The sequence below is a fragment of the Salarias fasciatus genome, chromosome 12 (assembly GCF_902148845.1).
Source record: "Salarias fasciatus chromosome 12, fSalaFa1.1, whole genome shotgun sequence".
Lineage (NCBI taxonomy): Eukaryota > Metazoa > Chordata > Actinopteri > Blenniiformes > Blenniidae > Salarias > Salarias fasciatus.
In genome coordinates, this window is record NC_043756.1 from 1,973,662 (window position 1) to 1,983,540 (window position 9,879).

General features: G+C 59.3%; 1 protein-coding gene across 1 annotated transcript in view; it reads left to right on the plus strand.

The window, feature by feature from the left end:
• The window catches only part of antxr2a (ANTXR cell adhesion molecule 2a), a 50,173-nt gene that overhangs the window by 16,650 nt on the left and 23,644 nt on the right, over positions 1-9,879 (plus strand). The window contains exons 11-16 of the mRNA XM_030105577.1: positions 3,700-3,778; positions 3,890-3,985; positions 6,618-6,668; positions 7,287-7,376; positions 8,694-8,864; positions 8,993-9,073. Coding sequence (XP_029961437.1) covers positions 3,700-3,778; positions 3,890-3,985; positions 6,618-6,668; positions 7,287-7,376; positions 8,694-8,864; positions 8,993-9,073 — 568 coding nt within the window. The remainder of the gene's footprint in view (positions 1-3,699; positions 3,779-3,889; positions 3,986-6,617; positions 6,669-7,286; positions 7,377-8,693; positions 8,865-8,992; positions 9,074-9,879) is intronic.

The following is a 9,879-nucleotide window of genomic DNA, read 5'->3' on the forward strand; positions in this document are numbered from 1 at the left end:
CGGCGGCGGAACGGCGCCGCAGACAGAACTCCGGCTGAGGGAGCAGGGTAAACACGGCGCCGCCGCCGTTACATCAATCCTGCTTCGCTGCGGCGTTCTGGATTTAAAGGTCCAATCCAATCATGGAGGTGGGATCAGCAGATCGGAGGAGATTGTTTCACGTAATCAGGCTGCACTCACCTCGGCGCCGCCCCTCCTCCTCCTGAGCCAATCCGGGGCCGGTCCTGCTGACTGGCCGCAGAGCCGCGACCCGGCCTCCACGTCTGCTTTTCATCCTGTTAACACGGAGCTGGTCACACCGGACCGCATCCTGAACACACACACACACACACACACACACACACACACACACACACACACACACACACACACACACACACACACACACACACACACACACACACACACACACACACACACACACACACACACACACACTCTCAAGTGGAAGTCTGAGAGCGGACCTCGTCTGAAACAGGAAGTTCTCACCAGCCACTCGTCACTGATTGGACAGAATGACCCGGAGCGAGCGCTTCCTGTGCGCGGCCTCGCCGGACCCGGGTCGGCGCCCGTGCTCGCCGTTTGCTAAAAAACCCGCTTAATTACCTCCTGGCTGCCGCAGCGCCCGTCAGGAAGCGGCGCCGCCGCGGACGGCGAGGAACACATCTGCTGAGCGCCGTGCAGGATGTGGCGCAGATGCCGCCGTTCCCTGCTCCACACTTCCCCTTTAAATAATTCACCGTGCGCCGGCGGTCCCCGCACCCCAGACCACCTGCACGGAACTCTGGAGCCCGGAAACTTCCATTTCCGTCCATCTGTCCCCTTCTGCTCCGCCGCCGCCGCCGCCGGCGCTCGGGACGCCGCCTCAACACGGCTCTGCTCCGCTCGCCGTTTCCCCGCCGCCGACCGCGCTCCCCGTTCCTGGGGCCACTGGGGAGCGCGTCGGAGGCGGAGGCGGAGGCGGAGGCGGAGGCGGCGGTGGAGGGGGGGGCTCAGCTGCGGTCCGGGGTCCGGGGGGAGCCGGAGCCGGGGCCGGAGCCCGGCGTCCTCAGTTCCTCAAGCAGCTGTGTGAGCTCTCATGGAGGAGGCGTCATCTGCCGGACAGCTGTGGCTCCGGTCCGGACACACCGGCAGCAGCTGAGCCCCCCCAACCCCCCCCCCCCCCCCCCGCCCCCCCCCCCTCCAACATGTATTCCCATTCAAGGCGCCGGCGAGCCTGGCTGGGGGGGCGGGAGGTCAAGTGGCTGCTTCCTGTCCTCACCTGGTGTTTTACTACACCGGCGGAAAGCAGGGGCTTTCTGGGGGGGCTCGTCCCCCCTGTCCCTCCTGATCCCCGTCCTGGTCCCTGTCCTGGTCCCCCTCCTGGTCCCTGTCCTGGTCCCCGTCCTGGTCCCCGTCCTGGTCCCCATCCTGGTCCCCGTCCTGGTCCCCGTCCTGGTCCCCGTCCTGGTCCCTGTCCTGGTCCCCATCCTGGTCCCTGTCCTGGTCCCCGTCCTGGTCCCCGTCCTGGTCCCCATCCTGGTCCCCCTCCTGGTCCCTGTCCTGGTCCCCCTCCTGGTCCCCGTCCTGGTCCCCATCCTGGTCCCCGTCCTGGTCCCCGTCCTGGTCCCCGTCCTGGTCCCCGTCCTGGTCCCCGTCCTCACGCTGCTCCTGCAGACTGATGGCGTCCGGATCCGGGCCGACAGCCGCCACATGCGCTCCTCTGTCAATAATTCAGCCGCCTCGGTTTCTACGTCTTTACAGGAAGTTTGAAAGCCTCAGCGCCGCCGGCCGCTCCAGCTGCGCCGCCTCGCCGGAGGTTAGCGTCACGCCGGGTTTGCGTTCTGACGGATGAGAGAGAGGACGGCTGCCGTCAGTCAGCCGGAGTCCCTGGAGACCCGGAACAGGAGAACCTGAGTGGCCGAGCCGGCGCTCTGCAGCGAGGCCCGGCGCCATCGGCCCGGCGCTCTGCAGCGAGGCCCGGCGCCATCGGCCCGGCGCCATCGGCCCGGCGCCATCGGCCCGGCGCCATCGGCCCGGCGCTCTGCAGCGAGGCCCGGCGCCATCGGCCCGGCGCTCTGCAGCGAGGCCCGGCGCCATCGGCCCGGCGCCATCGGCCCGGCGCCATCGGCCCGGCGCCATGCCGGAGCCGCTGCCTCAACGCCAACGACGGCCTTTAACGCTCCGTGTCTCGCCGCGTCTGAACCAGCAGAGCAGATTCTTCTAACAGCCGTGAAATGGATTCAAGCTGACCTTCAGTCTGGAACAGGGGTGCTCAACCTGCGGCTCTGGAGCCACATGTGGCTCCTCAGTCCCTCTGTACCAGCTCTATGAAGCCTTCACCACATGAAACATGAATACACACTGAATTTGATTTAATTATAGTTATAATATACCACAGATCTATTCAACATGATGGATTCAAAAGAAACTCAAAAAAATGGTCACGCAAAATGAGGAAAAACAGCTAAAACCACAAAAAAGGCATAGAATTGATAGAACAGCTTAAAAAAACCTGGAATGTAAAGAAGAAAGTTAAATCTGGTGGAACAAAAGCAGACAAAACTGTTAAAAACCATTTAAAATGGTTGAAACAGCAAACAGTTCAAAATTTTCAACAAAAATGCGCGAAAAGAGAAACAAAACTGTTAAAATCAGGAACAAACTGTGTTCCATGTAAAGAAATGTTCACGTTCTGAACCGCAGTTAAATCCACATCATAAGATCTGGTTTGTTTGTGCGTCAGAGCTGTGTGTGAATCCTGCATTCGCCTCGTTTCAAAGGTTAAATGTTCTTTATGCTCCTGAACGGCCGGACGTGGCTGAAAAGTGTCTTTTGGCCTGAAAGGCAGCAGAAACCTGTCTAGAGCGGCGCTGTGCATAAAGAGCGTCGGTACCGAGCCGGTGCTTCCTGTTCTGAACCGTCGCCGCGGTGAGGACCATACGGAGTGGAGTGATGGACGCCTGGCGCGGCTGCTCATCTGCTCGCCGCCACAGGAGGATTAGCGGCCCAAGGCGCTGCCTGAGGCGCAATCCAGAGCAAAGAGAGCGCCGCCGTTATTATTCGGGGCAGTGGCGGCGGCGGCGGCGGCGGCGGGCCGCCCCTCGCACGGCGCCGCTCCGCCTCCTCCTCTGCTTCCTCCCCTCTCTTTGTGCCGGAGGATTTCAGGCGTTTCATCCCGTCCGCGGCCTGAAATCTCATTAAACCTGCGGTAATTGGATTGTGCATAATGGACATATGGAAATTGGGGTGCCGTTCATCATTAGGCTCTTAATTGCGTCCACTCCGGCCTCGCCGGGTCGCCCCGTAATGAGACGCCGTCCTCGCCGCTACCTGTGCTGGACCCGAGTCCTAATTGGCTTCTGGAGCATTCGCTCGTTAAGACGCGGCTTCGCCCCTGATTCTGCTACCCAAAGGTGGACAAGATGTTTCAGGGACTCCTGTTGACTCCTGCTGGCTCTCAGCGGCGGCGGCGGCGGCGTTAACGTTCCTGCCACGAAGAAGGAGAGATTAATTAATCCCATTTCAGTGTCTGAGGCTGTTGTTGGGTCGATAAATAAATGAATAGTAAATGAGAGTGAAGGTGAAAACACTGCAGGAGCTGGACGGAAACAGCCGGAGTCAACTCATCCAAGTCGGATTCACTCAAAATAAGGACTGGATTATTATTATTATTTATTTTAATTGTGTGTGTGTGTGTGTGTGTGTGTGTGTGTGCAGGACCATGGACGTCCTCATCAGCCTGAACCACGGGAAGACCTTCATCTCGGCCGCCTACACCATCAGCGCCTCCACCTGCGTACGTGTTTGAAGACGCTCGCCCCCGCCGGCGCCGTCTTGGACCCCGCGCGGCGACGCCGCGGTCAGCGGGGCGGCGCCGGCTCACCCCTGTCCGTCTCGCCCCCTGCAGACCGGCGGCTGGGCGGTGGCCGTGGTCTTCCTGGTGCTGCTGGTCCTGGCCGCCCTGGCGCTCATGTGGTGGTTCTGGCCGCTCTGCTGCAAAGTGGTGAGTTCTTCAGCTGGTTATCGCCGCTCTGCTGCTGTTCGCTCCGGTCCCGGGCCGGGGGGACGTCAGACCCCCCCTCGCTCCGGTCCCGGGCCGGGGGGACGTCAGACCCCCCCCCACCCCCCTCGCTCCGGTCCCAGGCCGGAGGGACGTCAGACCCCCCCTCCCCCCCTCGGGGAGGTAAACCTCACCCCGCTCACCATTTAAAAGGATCCAGGAGGAGCTACAGATGGCGAGCACTGTCCTCTTCCTGCACGCCACACACACACACACACACACACACACACACACACACACACGCGCGCACGGTAGACGTCACCTGGCTTTGTGGACCTGCAGGGATCCCTTCCAGTGCGAGATGGAAGCATATTTTGGAAAACCAACAAAGGCATTAAAATGTAAACCCCCTGCAGCATGTCTGGCTGCGGACATGTTTGTCTTGGTGCGGCGAGCTGCTGCTGCTCTCCACCAGGGAGGCGCCGGCGAGGAGGGCCATGTGTGTCTTGTTAATATTTAAACCCCCAGTCTGCCCAGTTTCAGCAGTTGGGACGAGGCCACACACACATGCACACACACACACACACACACAGACAAATTTGCCCAGCCTCTTTCCCACAATCCTTTTCTGCCTCCCCACATGGTCGGGTGCCAGCAGGTCATCAAGCTGCAGAGTGTCATCAGGTTTTTTCAGGATGCAGAAAGATTCACTTTGCTTTCATTTCCAGTTCGATGGTTTTAACGGCGTGCGCACCGCAGCCGGGCTGACAGTCACCGCACTGATCAAGATTCGTTCATGTCGGAATGACGAGAGATTAATTCTTTTTATTTGTGATTAATCACATAATGAGGCTTTGGGCTTTTTTCAGTTTGAAAACTGTGTTTTTAACCCTAACCCTTTATTTTGAAAGAAAAACCTACAAGGTCAAAGGAAATTATTTCTCTGTTTGATTCCGGATCAGGACGCTCTGGTCAGAGATCAGTGTCTGCAGGAAGCTGAGCCTTCAGTCACGACTGACAAAAATCAGTGTTTTCACATCCGTAAAAAAATGTCCAAGTAGAATGCACGTTTACGATTCAGTGAGAAAAATTAACTGGTCGTCTTCATTGAAAAGATGCTGCGTCAGAGCCGCAGCGTGAGAAGAATTCATCGCATTAAATAAAGTCTGTGGTTCCATCAGTAGGTCAGGCCAGCGCTGGCGAGCTGGAGGAACGTCGAATATTCAGCTGCTTGTTTCAGACGAGACGCCGCCTGGTCCCTGGTGGCGTGGCAGTGCGGCGCCGCGGTGAATGATGGGAAATCGGCGTGCACGGCGAGCCTCGGTGTCAGCCGGCAGAGCGTCCCGCGGTCCGGTTTTTAATTATGCCGGCGCATCGCAGAGTGCGGCTCCTCACATCTGTCCGTCACATGGCCGGAGGAGGGCGGCGGCGGCGGCGGCGGCGGCGGCCGTCATTTCTATAATGCTTTATTTATCCCACAGCAGCAGCAGGGAAAAGAGATGATCCCTCCAGCGGAAGGTGTGGCTGCAGCGGTAATCAGCAGCAGACCTGCTCTGGACCGCTGGCAGCCGTTTGTGTGTCGACGAGCAATTAATTAACCCTAATTGAGAGTTTTTCATTATTTTAATGACAACAATATGCAGAGTGTCTGACGGCGTGTTTCAGCGCGGCGGCGGAGCGGACAGCTGCCGTGAGACGATATCAGAATCACATCCCGCTTGTTTCTGATGCGTCGTTTTCTCCCTCTGTCATCACCAATGACGGGAAAGCTGGTTACAGCGAACAGGAAGTCACTGCCGGAGCCCGGCCCGCTCCCGTCTCCCAGCAGGCCGTGGGCCCGGAAGCTTCTTCCGACGCCTCGCGTTCACGTTCCGACGCCCCGTCGGGATGGCAGACGGCCGCCGAGGCTCCCACGGCGTTGGTATTGATTCCTCAGAACACGGGAGCGCCATGCGCCACTGGTCGAGAACAGTCTGAATGAGCCAGGCTGACATGACCTCTGACCTCTAGGCCTGGGCGGGAGGAGGGCAGTACCTGCAGCGTCGTGTGTGTGTGTGTGTGTGTGTGTGTGATTCGGGCTGTGTGTTGTTGTTGTTGATGGTGAAGCCTTGCCGTGTCGCTGCAGCGCCGCTCCGTCCCGGTGAAGTGTCCGCTGCCGTGTTTCCGCTGCCGTGTTTCCGCCGCCGCTCGCCCCCCTCCAGACGGATCTGGAGCGGAGCCCACGCCTCCCTCCTCTGGATCTCGTTGGAGCTAATTAACTCCTCAGGACTTGGTGATTGGGCGGATTGCTCCGGAGCGCTGAACCCCGTCCAATTAATTAGGAGCTAAACGGGCGGCGGCGGCGGCGGCGCCCTAAAGACTCTCCTGTCAACAAGCTGATTTCCTGCGCTCCTCCGTTTGGCACGCGGGGCCCTGGTGTTGGTTTACAAGCAGAATCCTCGTCATCAGCAGCCGGGCTCACCGCACCACCGCAGGAGCCCCGGGTCGATTCCGTGCGGCTCAGTCACCTGTCAGCGGCGACTCCCGTCAGCCTCGCCGTGGCAGGCTGACAGCGTGTGTGTGTGTGTGTGTGTGTGTGTGTGTGTGTGTGTGTGTGTGGACTCTGCTGACACTCCTTTGTTTCTTCTTCATCCAGGTCATCAAAGACCGGCCGCCGCCGCCGCCGCCCGCCCGCCCCCCCCCTCCGGTGAGTGCGCGGCGCTGTCAGTCCTCCGGACGGTTCCTCCGGGTCCGTCTTCACTCGCCGCTTCACGCCGGAGCGATCCGGAAAGTTCCGGCCTGATCGGAGTCACACGGCGAGGCTCCATGAAAACACAGCTGTCCTGACGTGAAGGACACACACACACACACACACACACACACACACACACACACACACACACACGCTCACTCACTCCAGCCGGTCGAGCCAGCTGCCGTACACTGGACAGGGCTGTGGAGACGGTCCTGATGAGTCCTGTAGCCTCTGACCTCTGACCTCTGACCTCTGACCTCTTCCTGTCCCGGAGAACTTTTGCTCGCTGCAGATCTTCTCTGGTTCTCTCCCGTTCTGTAAGCTCTGTTGCTCGTGGTTCTCGTTGCTGAGTGTGTTGACACTCGTTTTCACACCGTGACGCTTCAGTCTGAGTTTGAAGCTCTGCAGGGACTCGGCTCCATCTTCCACACGGTTCAACACTTCGCTTCGGTCGCGCCAAAGGTTTATCTCCGGCTGTGGAGAGACGGAGTCTCAGAGAATCTACACGTTTGTTGATGACGGTGTGTTTTCCGTGTCGGCTGGACTGATGTGATCCTGATCCTCTTCCAGGAACCTGAACCTCTGCCCAAGAAGAAGTGGCCCACAGTGGACGCCTCCTACTACGGGGGCCGAGGAGCCGGAGGAATCAAACGCATGGAGGTGAGAGCTGGACCGGGTCTGGACCGGGTCTGGACCGGGTCTGGACCGGGTCCTGTAGACTGAAGGGCCCGGTCCAGAGACTGGAGGGCCTGGTCCGTGCCTGACCCGGGTCCTGGCTGCCGGCTGGCCGCTCTGGCGCCTCCCGGGAGCGGGGCTGCTGACGCCGGCGGTTTGAGGAGCAGGACGGCGGCGCTGACTGACGCCCGGACATGACAGGCCGGGCGTCTCGTCCCGGGACGCGGCGGTCTGATCGGATCAAGTCACGGCGTCCGTGACGGATCGAGCGCCGCTCCGGCGCCTGACTCACGGAGGAAGCGTAGCACGCCGTCCCCGCGGCGCCCTCGCTTTGTTCCGCCCCTCCTCCCGGGACCGCCGCTTTAAAGGTGGACCCCCTGCTGCTTCTCAGCCGGAGGAGGCCGGGATTTCCCAGCGTCCTCTGGGAGCTGCTACCGCTCGCCCCGTGTATGTTTTGCGAGGGGATCCCGGCGCGGCGGCTTAATTCCCGGCGACAGGCTTGTCTCCACCTCTGAAGGATGAGGCCCGGCCGTCAACCTGTCCTCCGCCGGCTGCAGACCCGAGACGCCGGCGCCGCACAAAGCACCTCCGCCGCCACGCAGCTGCCACTTCCTGCAGCCATTATCGAGCCGGTGGAGGTGACAACTGATCTTTTATTCATGGCAGGCCTCTCTCTTCCTGACGACGCGGCGGCCAGGCGAGCGTCCCGGAGATGATTCTGAAAAGCTGTTCTGTATTGTCACGGCTTAACCTACAGCACGAAAACTGCGTCGCTAATTAATCACCTCTCCCGCTCATGTGACAGTGTTTTTTTATCTCTCCTCCTTGCAACAGATGTGATGAATTCAATTAAAAACAGAACAGCTTAACTACCACACGAGCTCCGCTGTCACACACACACACACACACACACACACACACACACACGCGGCCGACAGTAGCACGTTGAGCCATATGCTGGTGTGACGACAGCAGGATGTATGGCGAGGACTCGGAGTTTTGGTGTGAAGAGCGGAGTCCTCTCCTGGCTCAGCCGATCAGCCGATCAGCTGATCGACCAATCAGCTGATCGGCTGTCTTCCATCTTCACCTGGAGTTGAGCCTCTGAGCCAGATGTTTTCCAGCCCCGACTCCGGTTGCCATGGAGACGGAGATGCTGTCGTCCGCTGCAGGACGAGGACGCGGCTCGCAGCTGCTGATTAGCAGTGGCGCTAACTGGCCTGTTATGATGCTGCTAACGTTCAACGCCGCAGTGCATGCTGGGAGAAAGGACAGATTACGATATATTCTGGTCTCCTGCAGGTGCGCTGGGGAGAGAAAGGCTCCACCGAGGAAGGCGCCCGCCTGGAGAAGGCCAAGAACGCCATCGTGTCCATCCCCGAGGACGCAGAGGAGCCCATGATCCAGCGGCCCCGGGCCGGGCCCCCCCCGGCCCCCCACCACTCCCAGACCAAGTGGTACGCTCCCATCAAGGTGAGAGCCGAGCGGCCGGGTCGCCGCAGACCGAGCGACTGGTGGAGCTGGATTAAATGACACAGACTGGGTTTGTCAAGCTGTGGTTCAGGAAGTGACCCCCCGCCGGGTCGTCTGTCCCCCCTCAGGGCCGTCTGGACGCGCTGTGGGCTCTGTTCCGGAGGCAGTACGACCGGGTGTCCCTCATGCGTCCCACCTCAGAGGACAAGGTGAGTGGGCGGGGGAGGGGCGTGGCCAGCCGCTGTGCTGCCGTTCCTCCAGACGCAGACGGAGAAGTGTTCCGTCCATCGTGGTTTTTCTGCAGAGACACTGAAGGACTTTTACGGTCACATTCTTCTGTCCTCCAGTGGACAGGAAACCTCGTAAAGTTCAGTTTGTGTGGACTGAAGTGTCAACAGGCGGAATCTGAGACCTCAGATTATATTCAGTCATGTGTCCTCTGTCCTCTGAGCTCCTCCTCTTTAGTCTGGTGGTATTTTTCCATCGTTCCTGCTTCGTTTTAATGATTTTCATTTGGCCTGAAGCAGTTTTTGCTCATCGGACTCAAACGTTTGGGTTCGTGTTGGATTCTGGATTAATAATCTGTTGTTTAAGCCGGGCGTGAAGTGAGTCCTGACTGCAGTCAGGCGTCCTGAGCACTCCTCATGTCGAAACACTTCTGGTGACTCACAGTCTGTTTACAGAGATACACACACACACACACACACACACACACACACACACACACACACTCCACAGTTCGGTCCCAGTGGCCTGGAAATACCCCAGATGTCGGCGGCTCAGGGCCAAACCGTTCCAGAACTTCCTGAAAACCTTCGTGTTCTTCCTATAAAACCTTCATCAGCTCTCTTCCATCGTTACGTTTACCGTTCTGAACCTGCTTCTGAGACGGTCTTGGCCCTGGAGCCACGTGTTTGACACCTGGTTCAGACTACAGAGTGAAGCTCAGTGAGCGGCGCTGAGTCGGTCTGGTCTGAAGTTTGCCTCAGGATCAGTTTCTTCTGGTTTTCAGGAT